The 20,317-nt window shown below is 42.1% G+C and overlaps 2 protein-coding genes across 7 annotated transcripts in view; one reads left to right on the top strand and one right to left on the bottom strand.

Moving 5' to 3' along the window:
- NLRP4 (NLR family pyrin domain containing 4) overlaps positions 1 to 11,564 on the top strand; it is a 46,863-nt gene extending 35,299 nt beyond the window's left edge. For all 5 annotated transcript variants that reach the window (XM_055103320.2, XM_055103323.2, XM_055103321.2 and 2 more), the window contains 3 exons: positions 4,937 to 5,107; positions 6,733 to 6,903; positions 9,402 to 11,564. In XM_055103320.2, coding sequence (XP_054959295.2) covers positions 4,937 to 5,107; positions 6,733 to 6,903; positions 9,402 to 9,519 — 460 coding nt within the window. In that variant the 3' untranslated portion in view covers positions 9,520 to 11,564. The remainder of the gene's footprint in view (positions 1 to 4,936; positions 5,108 to 6,732; positions 6,904 to 9,401) is intronic.
- Positions 11,565 to 18,753: 7,189 nt separating this feature from the next.
- NLRP13 (NLR family pyrin domain containing 13) overlaps positions 18,754 to 20,317 on the bottom strand; it is a 47,064-nt gene continuing 45,500 nt past the window's right edge. For both annotated transcript variants that reach the window (XM_057300556.2, XM_063599694.1), the window contains one exon: positions 18,754 to 20,071. In XM_057300556.2, coding sequence (XP_057156539.2) covers positions 19,951 to 20,071 — 121 coding nt within the window. In that variant the 3' untranslated portion in view covers positions 18,754 to 19,950. The remainder of the gene's footprint in view (positions 20,072 to 20,317) is intronic.

The following is a 20,317-nucleotide window of genomic DNA, read 5'->3' on the forward strand; positions in this document are numbered from 1 at the left end:
TTCACTGTGCTAGCCAGGATGGTCTCGATCTCCTGACCTCGTGATCCACCCACCTTGGCCTCCCAAAGTGCTGGGATTACAGGCATGAGCCACCGTGCCCAGCCCAAACAGAAATATTCTTAAGTAGCAGGCTAAGTAGATAGCACTTGAGGCTATCCAAAACTCCTTAAGACGTATTAAAAAAACACAACATAACCTTAAACTAGTACTGAACAGATGCCTGAAAGAAACAAGAGCAAATTGTCTCAGGAGGTAGGTAATAGGATGACATGATCCTTGACCTCAGCTTATTCCTAAAAGGATTTTTTAAGGTCAGTAAATACCACACAGTTAAAATAACCCAACCCACAAGGACATAAATCTCATTGAGCCAAGGACAAGTCAAAATACAAACAGCTACCAAACTATCTAATTATCTATAAAGCTATTATACTTACTATGTTTACAGAAAAATAACAGGTTTGAATCTTAGGGAAAAGGAGATGAAATGAGCAAATAATACAACTAGAAATTATAAATATTATAATAACTGACTATATGGGGTGAATAGTAGATTAGACATAATTAAAGAAAAAATTAGTAAAATGGAAGGTAGGTTACAATTACCTAGAAAGCAGCGTGAAAACAGAAAAATAGGTAAATCATAGAAGAGCATATAAGACTTAGATGATTAAGACGTTCTAACACACTTACTGGGAATCCCGGAGAGAGAAAATATTTTAAGAAGACTGAAATTTTTCTGTAACCAATGAAAGATTCCAATTCAGATTCAAGCATCCAAATAAGCGCTTAACAGGATAAATAGTGGAGAAACTGCAGAACACCAGATATAAAGATGTTGGTCTGTAAAGATTTAACAAGGGGCTGGGAGCTGGCGGGGGGAGTGATATCTACAAGAAAGGAGACAGACTTGGGTGAAGAGTAATAGTGGAAACCAGAGGGCAGTACAGTGAGATATTCAGTATGGCGGGGAGACGGGAGGGTGGATTGTCAACCTAGAATTCTATAGCCACCAAAAACTATCAAGAATGAGGATAAAAACACATTTTCAAATAAATACCAAGTTTCTTACCACCAGATCCTTCCTAAAAGTAATTCTAAAGACTGTTCCTTAGACAGAAGTAAATCATTCTAGATGGAAGAGAGATAGAGCAAAGAAAGGGGTAGATCTCTGGATAAATCTAAACAAAATGTGGATTGTGTATAAAAATAATACCATCTTGAAGATATAATGGAAAAAATATACAACAGCCATAACAAAATATAAAGGGGTAAATTAAGGTGAATACTCAAATTAGCAGAAAAGAGGAGACAGAATGATTAAAAAATTCCTGATCCAAAAAAGAACAAGGAAACAAAAATTGAACAGGTAAGAAAATATGAAACAAGATATATATTTGAATTCAAATATGCTAGTAATTAAACGAACAGATTAAATGTTTCAGCTAAAAGATTGCCATATTAAAACGTAACTAATGTTTATAAGTTACTTATTAAAACGTGAAGTTGTGGTTGTACAACATTGTGAACTGTAGTAAGTGCCACTGAACTGTTCACTTTAATATAGTTAATCTTAAGTAAATTTTACCTCAATAAAATGATGAAAGGATAGAAAAAACGATGCAAATATTAAAAGGAAGCTTACACAACTGTATGAATCAGACAAAATAGAATTTAAGACAAAGTATTATTCGGTTCATGCTAATTTTTAAATTATCTTCCTACTCAATTGAACTTTAAATCTTACAAGGTGAACATAATTACTTCCCATATAGAGTCCAGGAATCTAAGAGAAATCGTAATGGAAATTAGAACATATGTTGAAATGAAAAAAGAATATACTTTGCAACAAACTCAGATGGAGCTGTAGTGCGTGTATATATTTTAAAAGGAATCTAAAGAATAATGAACTTAAGGGTTTTTTTAATGGTAAAATAAACCCCCTAAAGGATGGAAGGAAATAAAAATAAGGACAGAAACTAATGAAACAAAAATCACAATGGAAAAGATCAGAAAACTGCAAGGTGGTTCTTGGCAAAAACAATTTTTGTTAATGCCATCCTATAGGATATAATGCAAGCCACACATGTAATATTAAATTTTCAAGTAGCCATATTAAAAATGATGTAATATTTGAAAGTAATTTTATAAGTAAATATTTGAAACTAATTTTAATAATATAGTTTATTTAGCCATGTATCAAACATCACTTCAATATGTAATCAGTACAAAAAATTACTGGGAGATTTTACTTTTTTTGTATTAACTCTCTAAGGTTCACTATGTATTTTATACTATGGCACATCTAGATTCAGACAAGCTACATTCCAAGTGCTCAGTGGTCACATGTGGCTGGCTATCACACTGAAGAGTGCAGGTCTATGTCAAGAATGGGAAAAGAAACATTACTACAGATGCTACAGATATTAAAAAAGATTACGTATGAGCAACTTTACACACTAAACTTGAAAATTTAGATATTTTCAAGACTCAATAAGCTTCTAAAATAATATAACTTAAATATACTCAAGAGAAAAGAAAAATGAATCAGTCAAATCTTTTTATATAGAAAATTCCAGGCTTAGAAGCCTTCATTGGTGATTCTTACCAGACATTCAAAGAATAAATAATTCCACTCTTACATCAGCTTTTTCAGGATCAGAAGAGGAGAAACTCCCCGCCATTTTTTGTGGCTAGCATAATCTTGATGCCAGAAACCAATAAGAATTTTATTGGTTGTAATATAATCCTTACAATTTTTGTAAGAAAGCAGAATTAAAGGCTAGTGTCATTCATGAAATGCAAAAACACTGAACAGAATATTAGCAAGCAGAATCCATAAATGTATTAAAAGAATAAACATAATGACTAAGTTGGGCTTATCCCCAAAATGTAAAGTTGCTTTAACATTAAAAAGATTAGTAAAAATAATCAATGTAAATCACTTTACTGGTTAAAAATAAAAATCATGATCTAAAATGCAGAGAAGTTTGAATTAAGACCTACAATTCTTGAAAAACTATTTGGGAACTTCCTTGATGATCTAAAGAATATGTTCAAAAAAATCTAAAGCAAACATTTGTCTGATGATGAGAGAAAAGCTTTCTCTTCAATATGAAGAAAAAGATAAGAACGGTGGCTATAATCACTTCTAGTCAACAGTGTCCTGAAAATCTTAGCAAATGCTTCAAGGTAAGAAAAACACTAAACCTGTAATCTTTGAAGAAACACGTAATTCTATACAGATGATTTGAATGTACATAGAAAAATCCAAGAAAATCTGTAGCTAAGTTATCAGAATTAGTCTAACAAGCTTGCTTGAAACAATATATCAAAAACAGTTACTGATATACCAACAAGAAGTAATAAGCTAGTGGAATTAAATAAAAGTACCTTTTACAGTAACATAAAAAAGAAATTACCTAGAAATAGCTACTGTGATATATGTGAGACTTTTGTAGAGAATATGATCAAATTATGGTATAAAACAGAATGTTATATTCAAAGATTGAAATATTCAGTATCTAAAAAGTCAGTTTTCTGTAAGTTGAATTCATTTGCTTTCATGAAATCCCAGTGAAAATGCGATGTTTTTGTTTGGTGATTGAGTTGAACTTGAAAAGTAAATTTTAAAATGTGTATGGAATTTGCAAGAGGCCAAGAATACTTAAGAAACACCTAAAATATAAAAAGTGGGCCGGGCACGGTGGCTCACGCCTGTAATCTCAGCACTTTGGGAGGCTGAGGCGGGTGGATCACCTGAGGTCAGGAGTTCAAGACCAGCCTGACCAACATAGTGAAACCCCGTCTCTACTGAAAAAAAAAAATACAAAATTAGCTGGGTATGATGGTGGATGCCTGTAATACCAGTTACTCAGGAGGCTGAGGCAGGAGAATCACCTGAACCCGTGAGGCAGAGGTTGCAGTGAGCCGAGATTGTGCCGTTGCATTCCAGCCTGGACAACAAGAGTGAAACTCCGTCTCAAATAAAAATAATGTAGGAGCCCTTGCTCTAAATGTGTCATCTAAAGTTTTAGAAATTAAAAAAGCATGATATTCACACAGGGATAAGCAGACAGACCAGACACACAGAATAGAGATCTCAGAAACAGACTGATCCACGTGTGTTCAGATGTTGCATCATGGAATAGCGTATCACTGGTGCAGAGAGAGGATAGACCTTCAACAAACGATGCTGAGACAATTCAGTTGTCCCTCCATATCCATAGGAGGTTGGCTACAGATTTTCCCTGAGGATTCCAAAATCTGCAGATGCTCAAGTTCCTAATGTAAAATGGCATAGTGTGTGTTTTGAGACAGTCTCTCACTTTGTCGTCCAGGCTGGAGTGCAGTGGTGCGATCTCAGCTCACTGCAACCTCTGCTTCCCGAGTTCAAGTGATTCTCGTGCCTCAACCTCCTGGGTAGCTGGGACTACAGGCACCCATCGCCATACCGGCTAATTTTTTGTATTTTTTTTTTTTTCAGTAGAGATGGGGGTTTCACCATTTTGGCCAGGCTGGTCTCGAACTTCTGACCTCAGGTGATCCACCCACCTCAGCCTCCCGAACTGCTGGGATTACAGGCATGAGCCACCGCATCTGGCCTATAGTGTTTGCTTATAACGTACAGGCATCTTCCCATAATACTGTAAATCATCTCTAAGTTACTGTGATATGTAATACAATGTAAATGTTGTGTGAAAAGTTGTTATACTCTATTGGTTTTTTCATTTGTATTTTTTAGTGTTGTGTGTTATGTGTTATTATTTTAATTCTTCAATAATTTCAATCTGCGACTAGTTGAATCTGTGGATATGGAGGACTGGCGGTGTCTATCCACGTGAATGACAAAGGCTGTCGTGCTTTGGTGTCTCTTTTCCTGATATTAGACTGAGGTGTAATAGCCTTTAAGCATGGTACCCTTACTCCTTTGCAGTTTGGTAAAATGTTTTATCACTGCTGCCGGCTGTGAAGACCTCGCCTCTGCTCTCATCAGCAATCAAAACCTGAAGATTCTGCAAGTTGGGTGCAATGAAATCGGAGACGTGGGCGTGCAGCTGTTGTGTCGTGCTCTGACGCATCCGGATTGCCGCTTAGAGATTCTTGGGTGGGTATCGCCAAGCTCCTGGTTATGTTTTCATGAGTAGCAAAGACGGAAAATGGATGGGAAGAAAGAGAAAGATGAAAACTCCAACAGGACCACATAGCAGCTAGCTGTGGTTGCATCATGAACCAGTGTAAAACTTCAGGGCTTAAGGCAATGAGAAGTTAGATTGCTGCTGGCTCTGCTTGTCTGGGCAGGCGTCACTGACCTCAACCAGGTGTGCTTAGGAAGCTGTGGTTAACTGAGGGATTGGCTGTTTGGGTTGACCTTGCTATATGTATGGAGGTTGGCTGGCTGGGTTGGCTGTCCCCTTGGGGATGACAGATGTAACTGGCCCACGTCTCATTATCTAACTGGTTGGCCTGGGCTCATTGACATGGCATCTGTATCAGTTTGCCAGGGTTTAAAAAGTACCATGGACTGGGTGGCTTAGATTATGAATTTATCACTTCACGGTTATGGAGGCTGAAAGTCTGAGATCAAAGTGTCAGCAGAGTTGGCTCCTTCTGAAGGCCATGGGGGAGAATCTGCTCCAGGCCCTTCTTGTCTTGTCGATAACCATCTGTCTTCTCCCTGTGTCTTCATGTTCTCTTCCCTTTATGTGTGTGTGTCTAAATTTCCCCTTATAAGAACACCAGTCATATGATTAGAGTCCCCCCAGTGTCCTCATTTTAGCTTAATTGCCTCTATAAAGACCTTGTATCCAAATATGATCACATTTTGGGGTACTGGGGTTTAGGACTTCAACATATAAATCTTGGCAGGGACAGAAATGAGCCCATAGCAGCATCTCAGGGGTTCAAGAGATGAAGTATAGAAAACATCCAAGATCACCAGGTGTGATAGCTTAGTCCTGCAATCCCAGCACTATAGGAGCCTGAGGCAAGCCAATAGCTTGAGGCTAGGAGTTCAAGAACAGGCTGGGCAACATGGTAAAACCCCATCTCCATAAAAATTAGCCAGGCGTGGTGCATGCCTGTAGCCCCAGTTACTCAGGAGGCTGAGGAAGGAAAATTGCTAGAACCCAGGAGGTCAAGGCTGCAGTGAGCCATGATCATGCCACTGCACTTCAGCCGGGATGACAGAAACCCCATCTCCACAAAAATTAGCCCGCAGGCATGGTGCATGCCTGTAGCCCCAGCTACTCAGGAGGCTGAGGCAGGAAAATTGCTAGAACCCAGGAGGTCAAGGCTGCAGTGAGCCATGGTCATGCCGCTGTACTTCAGCCGGGATGACAGAAACCCCATCTCCAAAGAAGAAAAACACCCAAAATGGTGGCTCAGAACTCTCCTAACCTTGCTTCCATTGTTATATTATCCAAAACAAGGTATGAAGCCGTCTCAGATGTTATATTATCCAAAGCAAGGTATGAAGCCGGAAATAGACTCTGTTAGTGGAATGAGCTGCAAAGTCACATTGCTGTGGGCAGGGATACAGAGAAGAATGGACACTTATGGCTACTTTTACCACCTACCCACAGACGCGTGATCTGAGGTCGTAAACACTGGACTGTGAGAGATTGCACTTGAGGCAATGGGGTGTGCCTCAGCTAGACGTCTAGCTCACATCCCATCCTACCTCCACCCTGAGGCTGGGGCCGCATCTTACCATGTGTCTTTTTATTGCAGGTTGGAAGAATGTGGGTTAACGAGCACCTGCTGTAAGGATCTCGCGTCTGTTCTCACCTGCAGTAAGACGCTGCAGCAGCTCAACCTGACCTTGAACACCTTGGACCACACAGGGGTGGTTGTGCTCTGTGAGGCCCTGAGACACCCAGAGTGTGCCCTGCAGGTGCTCGGGTGAGCTGGGGTCTGTTGTGCTCTATGGGCAGAGTGCTCCGGGCTAAGAAGGGACTGGCTGGGACCTGCAGTGTAATCACGCTGCATTTAAAATGCAAATGATGTTCCTTGTCTCAGGGTTGTTGCAGGAGTAAGAACCAAGCAGGTGAGTATAAAACTCTTACCACAGTAAGTGGTGAACAGTGAATGTCCAACAAATGGAAACACTTGTGAAGTGGCCTCATTGTCTGGGGTAACACCCGAGGTTCATTGTCCCAGGGCCGTGGAGATCCAAGGACGCAGATACACAAAGAGTGAGGTTAAGAGCAGAAGTTTAATAGGCAAAAGAAAGAAGAGCTGTCTGCTACAGAGATGGGTCTCGGAAAAATGGATTGCCCGATCCATGGTGAAATGCAGAGGGTTTTATAGACGAGCTGGTGGGGAGGTGTGGTGTCTGATCTACATAGGGCATGAAAAACTGGTTAGGACCAGGTGTGCCGTTTGCATAGGGTGTGAATTTCTGGCAGCCCCCACCCCAGTCTTTTATTAAGCAGGCAGGTTCTCTGCCTGAGCTGCACTATGTTGCCCATTTCTTTCTTACTGTACCCATGCTAATAAAAAAGGGAAGATGGCGCTTCCATGGTGAACAGGCCTGGCCCCCAGGTAGCTCTTTTCACTGGCGCAGCTGCTGGCATTTCCCCCATGCAATCTTCGAGCTCCCTTATTTATGTTTGCAGCTCAGTTTTTCAGGATGCTCTTTGTTAGAAAAGAAATGATTTCTTGGGCTGGTTTTTGTTAGAAGGGAAGCTCTGCTGAGGACTTTTGCCCTCACTATCTGCCTAAATAATTTTTTACCTCCTATATCACTTGTTACTATTATAATACAAATTATGATACATGTTTATATTTTAAATATTTATGTGTAAATACAAGTTATATGTATATTCATAAGTATAACATTTATAAATAGAAACTTATATAAACATAATTTATATTTTAATTTGTTATATTTATAATTACATATAATCCCACAAACATTATTTTACTAGATAACTATAGAGTCCTTAACATTTATTTTTCTCATTCATTTTCCCCTACTCTTTTCAAACCAATATGAGATGAAGGCAATCATAGGCAGTTATTAGGCTGTTCATTTCCAGAAAAGGGAAATATAATGGGTTAAAACTGTTATAACTCTAACACTAAAGAACATTCACTGATTTTTTTTTTCCATTTTGTGAAGATACAGGTTTGTTTTCTTGAAGTCCATCCTTATAAATCTCCACCTGGAAAGGCTGAGTGCTTGGCATTGTTTCTTTCTCATTTTAATGTTTGCTAAAGATTCAGAATGTAGACTACCAAAGTAGACACGTGATTAAGGGGAAGGACTCAAATTGTCTGCATTCTGAGTCACGGAGGTCTGTGTTTGTCTCCTAGCCTTGCCATGTTTGGCCCTGTAAGCCAGGGTAAGGCATTTGTCCTCTTTGATTATCAGCCTCCTATCTACAAAATAGGGATGATTATTTGGCATGGTAATTATGAAAGTATGCATCAGATAATGTGATAACTATGGCAGAACTAAATAAGTGAGTTTTCATCTTCCTCCAGCCCCCACCATAGATAGTCTCACAAAGATGTGTATTAAGATACATAGTTGTGCTAAAGAACATAGCTTACCCCAACAGTGTGGGACAGTTGCACGCAAACAGATGCCAAATGGAGATGAGAGATATTATACGTAAAAGGAAGGACCAAGACACGGTGATACTTAATCCTTCTGTCTGATGCAAAGCAATGATACAACGTATGGGGGCTCCAGAAACAAATTGCTTGAATTTGTATCCAGACTACCACTTACTGGTTTTGTGACCTTAACATTGTTCTCATTGTCTTCATCACAAGTCCGGACAATTATGCTACCTCATAAGGCAGTTGTGAACATTTAATGAGATAGGCATGTAAAAAGCCTTAGCAGAGGGCCAGGGCCCAGGTACTTGGATAATGGAAACTATTAACTTTATCTTTGAAAAAGTAAAAATAGCTTCAGTCTTTCTCCCTAACTCCCACTGACTTCTTGTTGCAAATCCAAATATTTGTGTGGAGTTCATGCCTTCTATTACCAATTCTGGACATTTATTTATGTCCAGTGACATATTGGAGCCAGCTCCTACAAGCTGGTGAGAGCCGTGTGTGTGTGTGTGTGTGTGTGTGTGTGTACCTGTCTTTGTAACTCTGTTTAGTGACAGCAAGTGGGCAGCCCGAAATTGGCCATGATTGCCTTGGAGAATTTACACCACAGAAATTGGCAAAGCTATAAATTGGGACTTTATTTATTTCCTGGGGATCCAGGGGTAACATTTATCAGCATACCGCTGCATTTGATGTGTATGTCTTTCCTCTTGGAGGTAACACCAGGGTTTCCTAGGCTTGTCCTGGGATGAATTAGGGAGAAAGATGAGCTGCAGAAAAGGGAAAAAGTATGTGAATTAAAAATAGAACCTTTTAAAATATTTTACCAGGCTGAGAAAAACTGATTTTGATGAGGAAACCCAGGCACTTCTGACGGCTGAGGAAGAGAGAAATCCTAACCTGACCATCACAGACGACTGTGACACAATCACAAGGGTAGAAATCTGATTGCGAGGAACCTGGGCTCTGACTCGAACACCTGCAAAGGACACACAAGGGTAGAGATCTGATTGCGAGGAACCTGGGCTCTGACTCGAACACCTGCAAAGGACAGGGACTGGGACTGTTACTTACATGACACTGCACCCAGGAGATACAAATCATTGACACTCTGAGTTGTGAGATTTCTGGCACCCCATTCATAGATTTGATATGATACACCTGGTTTTTATGTGCTCTGTGGCCTTGGATGAGCCACTGAAAGGCCTTCATGGTCTCTCGGTCTCACAAGGACCTCTTAACCCCTCAATAAAGTGTTACATTTCTAAACATTGGAAAATCTTTTTTTGCCTTTTTTTTATTTGTATAAATTTAAGGGGTACGAGTACGGTTTTGTTACATGTATATATTGTGTGGGAAAATCTGGGCTTTTAGTATACCTATCACACAGATAGTATACATTGTACCCATTAGGTCAGTTCTCACCCTGCACCTCCCTCTCACCCTCCTGAGCCTCCAATGTCTACTATTCCACACTTTTTTTTTTTTTTGAGATAGAGTTTTGCTCCTGTTGCCCAGGCTGGAGTGCAATGGTGCGATCGCGGCTCACCACAACCTCCGCCTCCTGGGTTCAAGTGATTTCTCCTGCCTCAGCCTCCTGAGTAGCTGGGATTACAGGCATGCACCATCACGCCTGGCTAATTTTTTTTTTTTTTTTTTTTTTTTTTTTTTAAGTAGAGACGGGGTTTCTCCATGTTGGTCAGGCTGGTCTTGAACTCCCGACCTCAGGTTATCCACCTGCCTCAGCCTTTCACAGTGGTGGGATTACAGGCGTGAGCCACTGCACCCAGCCACTCTTTATATATTATTTAGCTCTCACATACAAGTAAGAACATGCATTATTTGACTTAGTTTCTGAGTTATCTCACTTAAGATCATGGCTTGAGTTCCATTCATGTTGCTGCAAAAGACATGATTTTATTCTTTTTATGGCTGAATAGGATTCCACTGTCTATAAATCATGTTTTCTTGATCCACTCATCTGCTGGTGGACACTTATGTTGATCCCATGACTTTGCTATTGTGGAGAGTGCTCCAGTAAACACATGGATGCAGGTATCTTTTTAGTATGATTTCTCTTGCTTTGGATAGAACTCGGTAGTGAGGTTGCCAGACAAAATGGTAGCTCTATGTTTAGTTCTTTGGGAAATCTCCATACTGCCTGGAAAATCTTGAAACAGTGTTTGCTACTGATGAATGACTGGAATAGGAGTGCAGGTTGAAGAAACTGTGGCCCCCTCCCCGTGTTGACTTGGAAAGACGCTGGCCACACTGAAAGCACTAGAAAGGCTGGTCTGACTTGGGCACCCTTCTTTCTGCCAGTCCTACTAGGATTCCAGGTTGGGCTCCTGATCTGTTCTTGCCTGATGAAGGCACCTTTTTTATTGGTACATAATAGTGGTATATATTTTGGGGTTCATGTGAATGTTTGGGTAATTTCCATGGCATTGCTAATATTACCTCTCCTCACGGTCTTTGCCTCTCATATTCTTCCCCAAACTCCCCTCTGGCTCTCCTTTCCTCATTGGGCCTCTTGAGTTCTGAGGCTACCCTGTCTCCCCTCCCTTTGAATAAAGATCTCTTGGGAGTGGGAGCTGAAAGGAAATTTTAGGAATGGGGGTATTTCACTTCTGAACTTTTTTTTTTTTTTTTTTTTTTGAGACAGAGTCTCGCTCTGTCACCCAGGCTAGATTGCAGTGGTGCGATCTTTGCTCACTGCACCCTCCACCTCCCGGGTTCAAGCGATTCTCCTGCCTCAGCCTCCCGAGTAGCTGGGATTACAGGCGCATGCCACCACACATGGCTAATTTTACTATTTTTAGTAGAGACGGGGTTTCACCATGTTGGTCAGGCTGGTCTAGAACTCCTGACCTCATGATCTGTCCACCTTGGCCTCCCAAAGTGCTGCAATTACAGGCATGAGCCACCGTGCCCGGCCTCACTTCTGAACTTCTGTGCCACTGATTTAGGAGTGAAGATTGAGAAAATCAGCAACCTGAATGTCCAGCAATGGGTGAATGGATAAACAAAATGTGGCATATAAATAAAATGAAATACTGAGTCTTCAAAAGGAAGGACATGCTGATATATGACACAACATAGATGAACCTTGAGGATATTATGCCAAATGAAATAAGCCAGTCAGAAAAGAACAAATACCGTACATTCTCCTTCTATGAGGTACTTACAGTAGCCAAATTCATAGAGGCAAAAGGTAAAATGTTGGCTACCAGAGGCCAGGGGAAGGAGGAGAAGATGGAGTTATTTAATGAGCATAGAGTTTGTTTTGCAAGATGGAAAAGTTCTGGAGATGGATGGTGGTGATGGTTGTAAAATGTGAGTGTGCTCAAGGCCACAGGGATGTACACTTTAAATGGGTTAAAATGGTAAAATTTTGTTATGCATGTTTTACCACAATAAAAAGAAAGTGGGGAGGCTGGGTGCAGTGGCTCATGCCTGTATTCCCAGCACTTTGGGAGGCCGAGGCAGGTGGATCACCTGAGGTCAGGAGTTCGAGACCAGCCTGACCAACGTGGAAAAACCCTGTCTTTATTAAAAATACAAAAAATTAGCCGGGCGTGGTGGTGGTGCATGCCTGGAATCCCAGCTACTCGGGAGGCTGAGGCAGGAGAATCGCTTGAACCCAGGAGGCAGAGGTTGCAGCAGGCAGAGATCATGCCATTGCACTCCAGCCTGTGCAACAAGAGTGAAACTCCATCTCAAAAAAAGTGTGGAAAGAAAACTAACAAAGAAACAGGAAAATCTGGGAAGTCATTTAGTCTGTCATCTGTAAAGTGGTAATGATTAAGGACTTCCCACCTGGGTGCAATAGACGTGATAAAATATAAAAGCAGCTTGAGGAACCAAAGAACCTATTCTCCAGCTACCTTAATTATGTTCACGAGATGTCCATTTCCACCCCCAGCAGGAACGTTAACATTTTTCTCCTAACGGTTTTCCCTCCACTAAAAATACAGGTCAGTAGAAAAGAGGGAGAAGGAAGTGCTGACAGAGAACGGGTACTGAGCTGCCCAGCACAGTGGTTTACGCCTGTAATCCCAGCACTTCAGGAGGCCAAGTCAGGAGGATCGCTTGAGCCCAGGAGTTAGAGACCAGCTTGGGCAACATAGCGGGACCCTACCTCTACTATCTATCTATCTGTCTGTCTGTCTGTCTGTCTGTCTACATCTATCTAGAATTATTATTTTTTTAATTATCTGGGCGTGGTGACTCATGCCTGTGGTCCCAGCTACTCAGGAGGCTGGGGAAGGAAGACCACTTGATCCTGGGAGGTTGAGGCTGCAGTGAGCCGCGATCACACCACTACACTCTAGTCTGGGTGACACAGCAAGGCACTGTCTGAAAAACTTTTTTTTTTTAATCACAAAAAAAGAGGTACTAAGCTATAAAAAGTCTAAGTTACAAGTAAAGAATCTTAATGACAGAATTGAAGGAGATTATTCACCCAAGAGCTATTAATACATTGACAGGTGCTTACCACAAGCTGAATATTTTATATGTGTTATTTCAATTCTTGGAAAATCTGAGGTTGATGCTTTAAGACCCTTCTTGTAATGGGAAAATTGGCCTAAAGGGTACAAGTAACTGCTTCCAAGCTAAGAAGCTGTCACTCTGGCTGCCTTCACCCTGGGGATCCTTTTCCACCCAAGTTCCTCCATTATTCCTGGAATTCCATCTGTCTCTTCTTCAGTCTAAGGATCTCCTGGGCTGTTTCAGCACTCTACCACCTCTGTCTCTCATAACCTGAGCTGTGCACCAAGCTTGACTCACCTCAGCCACACATCAGTCCTGGGCAAATCTAGCCAAGCTTTTAAGATTGCATGGTTGGCCGGGTGCAGTGGCTCACGCCTGTAATCCTAGCACTTTGGGAGGCTGAGGCGGGTGGATCATGAGGTCAGGAGTTCGAGACCAGCCTGGCCAACATGGTGAAACCCCGTCTCTACTAAAAATACAAAAATTAGCCAGACACGGTGGAACACACCTGTAGTCCCAGCTACTGAGGAGGCTGAGGCAGGAGAATCACTGGAACCCAGGAGGTGGAGGTTGCAGTGAGCTGAGATTGCACGATTGCGCTCCAGCCTGGGCAACAGAGCGAGACTGTCTTAAAAAAAAATTGCAAGGTGGTGGGTGAGGAAGTGAGTGTCAAAAAAGACAGCAAGCAGAGTGGGTAAAAGAAGGAGAGGGAGGAAAGGTGAATGAAGCTGGAGACAAATAATCCATCTACCTTCCTCATAAGTATAGGCTTGAAGTTAGACAATTGGTCACAAGCTAATTGGTCTGTCTTGGTTCACGGGATTCATAATTTGGAGGCAGCCTAGAAAAAAGTTCAGCAGTCAAGGTACACTGGAATCCCTTCTATCTCATCTCTTCTCTTTTCCTGAATCACCAATTACCCCTTCCAAACCCCCTCCAAGACCTATTATGGGCCCCCCAGTCCTACAAAGTAACATTGGCCTGACTGTACAGTGGATTTGAAATCATCTGTCTACTCTAAAAAAATGTTGCTTTAAGATACTTTGATGTAATTGAATTCTAGGACAAACTTAGAAATTGTAGAATAACAACAAAAAAAAATTCCTAAAAATTTAGAAATTGAGTAGACTAAATATGATTGACTTGAGTATTGATTAGTAAATTGAAAATTTAGTAATTGAGAATTTGTGGATCAAGCATTAAACAGAGGATATCCCTGTGTTTTTGTCTGTTTTTTGAGATGAAGTCTCGCTCTGTCACCAGTCTGGAGTGCAGTGGCGCGACCTCAGCTCACTGCAGCCTCTGCCTCCTGGGTTCAAGCAATTCTCCTGCCTCAGCCTCCTGAGTAGCTGGGACTACAGGTGCCCGCCACCATGCCCAGCTAATTTTTATATTTTTAGTAGAGACAGGGTTTCACCATGTTGGCCAGGATGGTCTCGATCTCTTGACCTTGTGATCTGCCCACCTCGGCCTCCCAAAGTGCTGGGATTACAGGTGTGAGCCACCATGCCAGGCCATCCCTGGTTTTTTGTTTGTTGTTGTTTTTTTTTTTCTCTGAGACAGAGTCTCGCTCTGTCACCAGGCTGGAATGCAGTGGCATGATCTCTGCTCACTGCAACCTCCACCTCCCGGGTTCAAGCAATTCCCCTGACTCAGCCTTCTGAGTAAGTGGGACTACAGGTGCGCAGCACCACACCTGGCTAATTTTTTTTTGTATTTTAGTAGAGACGGGGTTTCACCATGTTGGCTAGGATGGTCTCAATCTCCTGACCTCGTGATCTGCCTGCCTTGGCCTCGCAAAGTGCCGGGATTACAGGTGTGAGCCACCGTGCCCAGCCCATCCCTGTTACTTTTAAAGAAACGATGGAGAAATCTTGGGATAGTCTTTATTTATCTTGTCAGATTATCAGAAATAACATGGTTGGCCAGGTTTGGTGGCTCACGCCTGTAATCCCAGCACTCTGGGAGGCCAAGGCTGGAGGATCGGTTGAGCTCAGGAGTTTGAGACCAGCCTGGGGAACATGGCAAAACCTCATCTCTACTAAAAAAAGTTACATGGTGGCACACACCTGTAGTCCCAACTACTCGGGAGGCTGAAGTGGCAGGATCCCTTGAACCTGGGAGGCAGAGGTTGCAGTGAGCTGAGGTGGTGCCACTGCACTCCAGCCTGGGTGACAGAGTGAGACCCTGTCTCAAAATAAAATATGGCCCATTTTAATAGCTGGTAACTGAATATGAATCAATGAGATGAAGATTAAGGCAATTAACCTTTGATTTTATTTTTAACCTTTATTGCCCTGACAATATTTTCTAAATTAGTTCACATACGTCTCCCACTCTTTCTATCCCAGATTTCATCTACAAAGGGCAGTAAAGATATAGAAAAAGGAAGAGAATGAAGTATTTATTTCAAGGACTCTGGGTTTTACTATGTCTAATAGTGAGAACATGGATGGACAGAAGGATTATAGCCTTCAACTTATTGAAAGATCCCATCAGGTGTTGTAAAGTGGGTCAGATCTTAAAATAGAAAAGTTGGATTTATAGGCCAGTCTGACTTACTATCTCTGTAATCTGTTGTAAAGCATTTTCTTTTGGTATCCTTGCTTTTAAATCAGTAAAGTAAGGCTATCCTATCTTACATGGCTTTGATGGGGATTTAGACCCTCTAGGACGGTGTTTTATAAGCTATGAAATGCTAAATGGATCTCCAGCTATTCTGTAAGACTGCTTCTGATAGCGTCTGCTTATTGAATAATAAAATAGTACAAGAAAGACTCTTGGTGTTAGAGCGGGGGAGAGAAAATTACAACTTAATAAGATCTTATTCTTCATAGAGATTTCCATCCATGACACATCGATTTCACATATCCTGTGCGGGATACAGTTTTATATTTTCAGGTGAGTAAAGTACATTTTAGAAATGTTACACAGCCACAGAGCTAACCAAGGCAGAAGTGAAAGCCAAAATTGGGTCTAATTTAATTACAAATTGTTTCTGCCCTCATCATTTTGAAGATGAGGTAATTAGGTCCAGAGAGGGGAAGTGACTGACCCAAAAGTAACAAAATAAGGAATTATCCTGGGGTGTAAAGACAGAGTCTGTGGCCGGAGGCAGACCACATTTCTGTGCAAATGGATAGGACAGAGTGGTGGTGAGTTCATGGAGGAAGGACGGAAGACCACATCGTTGGCATCTAACAACCAAAATGATTAAGAAAAACTTTATTTTGGCCGGGCGCGGTGGCTCATCGCCTGTAATCCCAGCACTTTGTGAGGCCAAGGTGGGCGGATCAGAAAGTCAAGAGATCGAGACTATCCTGGCCAACATGGTGAAGCCCCATCTCTACTAAAAAAAAAAATACAAAAATCAGCTGGGCACAGTGGTGTGTGCCTGTAATCCCAGCTACTTGGGAGGCTGAGGAAGGAGAATCGCTTGAACCCGGGAGGTGGAGGTTGCAGTGAGCCAAGATTGCACCACTGCACTCCAGCCTGGCAACAGAGCGAGACTCTGTCTCAAAAAAGAGAACAACAAAACTATTTCAGATGGATAAAAATAAGCGAAAGGGAGGTGGTCCTTACGATGGTTTTGTATTAACCTGAATATTGTGATTCCTGTAAACAGGGTCCCATTCTACCTCCATGTCCTGCACATCTGCAGAATAGAGAAGGAAAACTTTTACTTTCCAGAGAAATTTATTTCAAGTCTCCTTGAGCAGCAGTCTTAAGTCTCAACCCATAGCATCCAATCCTTTGTGTATTAGAGGGTTTACCTCTCTTGTCCTGCAGCTAACTCAGGTTGACACTTTCTATGCCTCAGAGCCTTTATTTTTGTCTTATCAGGGTACAGGTGCTGGTAGATGTGGCAGTGGGTACTTGTGGAAGATCCGGATTCTTATTTCTTCAAGAAATATGTAAAATCAACTGAGCATGAAAATGGAGAACGGTTGAGGACAACGGAAGTTGAGTAGAACGGGTTAAAGCAGTATGTTACAGTATCGTGTGCAACAGTACCATGAGCAACGGTAAGAAAACTCTTAGGCTCAGCCATAAATTTAAGCAGGGTTGAACATCCTTCAGCATGTTCAGCTATCTGGATACAAGTGTGGAGTATGTAGAACATTGGAAAAAGGTTTGTGGTTTTAAGTGCATAGGACAAAGTGAGAGGGGCAGGCAGCATGGAAGATGTTGACTAGACAAATTTGAGGGGCTGTTTGGAGTACTGTCGGCTGAATAGATAAACTCTAAGCAGGGTGAAGTATAGCAAAAAGGCAGCTGTCTTCAGGAACTGAGAAGGGTTTGGGGTGTTATTCTACTTATGAGCCAAAAAGCCTGTTCCTGTTTCATGGAAGCTAGCAGAAGATACGAGACTCCTGGCCCAGAAACAAATAATTTTATCATCCATGACAAAAGCATGAGTCAGTATTTCTTGTTGCTTTTAATCAGTTCCTCATACTTCCCAAGTCTCACAGCTTTGGGTGCCATAAAGGGTCCATGATGGATGACTGTACCTGCTGTAGATTGGATTAAGAGAAGCACGCTGAGCTTAGGGAATCTGCCAATAAGCAGAACAAGCCTGCTTTTTGTCTGGGGTAGAAAGTTACCTTATCCCTCAAGTTTGCTCAGCGCAAACACAACCTGGCAAAAGTCCTTGGCAAAAAAACAAAAATAAAAGAAATTTAAAAGTCAGGGTCCAACATTTTTTGCATACCCATAAAGAATGTACAGGGGTGCTTAGGGCCCATGATAAACAGCCTCTTGCTATAGCATATCAGTGAGTTATCAGTGGAATCTACAGATTAAACTCTGGTTAGAGTCAGTCAGGAAGATATGAGGTGGTTGTTGAAGAGGCAAATACCAATTAAAAGTGAAACTACTAGGCCAGGCGTGGTGGCTCACGCCTGTAAACCCAGCAGTTTGGGAAGCCGAGGCGGGTAGATCACGAGGTCAGGAGATGGAGACCATTTTAGCCAACAGGGCGAAACCCCATCTCTACTAAAAATACAAAAAGTAGCCGGGTGTAGTGGGCGCCTGTAGTCCCAGCTACTCAGGAGGCTGAGGCAGGAGAATTGCTTGAACTCAGGAGGCGGAGGTTGCAGTGAGCCGAGATCGCACCACTGCACTCCAGCCTGAGTGACAGAGCGAGAGTGTCTCAAAAAAAAAAAAAAAAAAAAAAACTACAAAATAATTGGAATTTCTGGAGTTTGAGCATGAAGGAGGCTTAGATATGGCAGAAGATACTGTCATTGAAGATGCAGTCACACAGGGATGTCCGATCTTTTGGTTTCCCTGGGCCACGTTGGAAGAATTGTCTTGGGCCACACACTAATGCTGGCTGATGAGCTTAAAAAAAAAAAGTCCATGCATACGAAAGTTTATGAATTTGTGTTGGGACCTCATTAAAAGTGGGCCCAGGCTGTGGGTTGGACAAGCATGGAGATTAAAATTAGGTGTAAGGAATATAGGCTGAACATCCCAAATCCAAAAATCCAGAATCTAGAATGTTCCTTTTGAACGCTGAGACGATGCTCATAGGAAGTGTTTACTGGAACGTTTCTGAATTCAGAATTTTAGATTTTGTGTGTCCAGCCAGTAAGTATAATGCAAATATTCCAAAGTCTGAAAAAATGCAAAGTCCATGCATTTCGGATAAGGGATACTCAACTTGTACCACCGGAGGGGCTGACGGGGGGCCAGGAACTAAAGTCTTTTAACTGAAGTCTAAGTTGGCAGTCTGGAAGTGGCTCGAAGAACAGGGGGTCTAAATCTAAAGACACGAGGATAGAGGCTGAGAGGGAGACAGAGGGGTGAAGAGAATGGTCGCAGAGCAGAAGGTGAGGAAGAGACCACCCACCCGATTAACTGCTAGGCTCCCGAGACAAGACAACCACGCCCGAAAGAGCTGTAAGAGAAGCAATGTCCTCAGAGGAGATGCAGGTTTCAGAGAGAGGGAGATTAAAGGGACCGTTTCAACCTATTCTCTAAATATAGGTTTGCTGGTTTCCAAAGAGCACAGTGAGAAGGTTTCGGGTGAAGAAGGGCAGGAGATGGAATAAACTCAGAAAAGTACATCATAATGAAGAGTGGGAGATAGGAATCAATCCAGGCCGGGTGCGGTGGCTCACACCTATAATCCCAACACTTCGGGAGGCCGAGGCAGGTGGATCACTTGAGGCCAGGAGTTCAAAACCAGCCTGGAAAACATGGTGAAACCCCATGTCTACTAAAAATACAAAAGTTAGCCAGGCCTGGTGGTACATGCCTGTAATCCCAGCTACTTGGGAGGCTGAGGCAGAAGAATCGCTTGAACTCGAGAGGTGGAAGTTGCAGTGAGCTGAGATGGTGCCACTACGCTCCAGCCTGGGTGACAGAGTGAGACCCTGTCTCAAAAAAAAAAAAAAAATCAATGCAGAGTCTAATACTTCTTGGGGGAATCAATATAAGTGAAGATAAAGGCATATTAGGAGTTCTGGATGTCTATGTGGTTTAATCACAGTATAATAATTATGGAATTATAAACACATCCATCCCACTTCTCAATCCATGAGAAATGAGGCTTTGGGCTTTCCTGAGGTATTTTTATATGCTTTGCTTTATTGAATTCTCTCAACACCTCCAAGAATTAAAAACATTACACCAAGGAGGACATAGACAAGACTGAAGGCACAGCCAACTTATGATCTTGGTACCAGACACAGTATTACACTAGGATTCCAGACCTGGGCGTGCAATGGGCGGCCTCCAACAACCGTGACAAAGCCTCCTGCAGGGAACAGCTCATTTGTCCCCACAAATGGTGACATTGGAGCGACACACAGGCGAGGATGTCCTGGTGGCTTTCCCCCAAGATCCATGGTCAAGCCACGTGGCATCTAATCCGTGGGATCACCACCACCACTTGTCTTCAAGGTCATTAAAATCCCATGCACACTTGAGTTTCAGACAGAGCTCCTTCTGTGAGGTCTGTATCTCCTCTCTCACTACATTGTGCAAGTCTTTTTGAAGCCTGCAAAATATGAGGTACTGAAGTTTAGAAGCAGTGAAGAAGTTTAGAAGTAATTTTTAAGGTTCAGGGGAACATGTACAGGTTTGTTACATGGGTCTATTGTGTGGCATGAAGTTTGGTGTGTGAATGATCCCATCACCCAGGTAGTGAGTATAGCACCTGAAAGTACTTTAACCCTTGCCTTCTTCCCACTCTCCTCCTCCTAGTAGTCCCGTGTCTTGTCAACAAATATATGTGTATATATGT

Source organism: Pan paniscus, chromosome 20 (genome assembly GCF_029289425.2).
Source record: "Pan paniscus chromosome 20, NHGRI_mPanPan1-v2.0_pri, whole genome shotgun sequence".
In the NCBI taxonomy this organism is placed as follows: domain Eukaryota; kingdom Metazoa; phylum Chordata; class Mammalia; order Primates; family Hominidae; genus Pan; species Pan paniscus.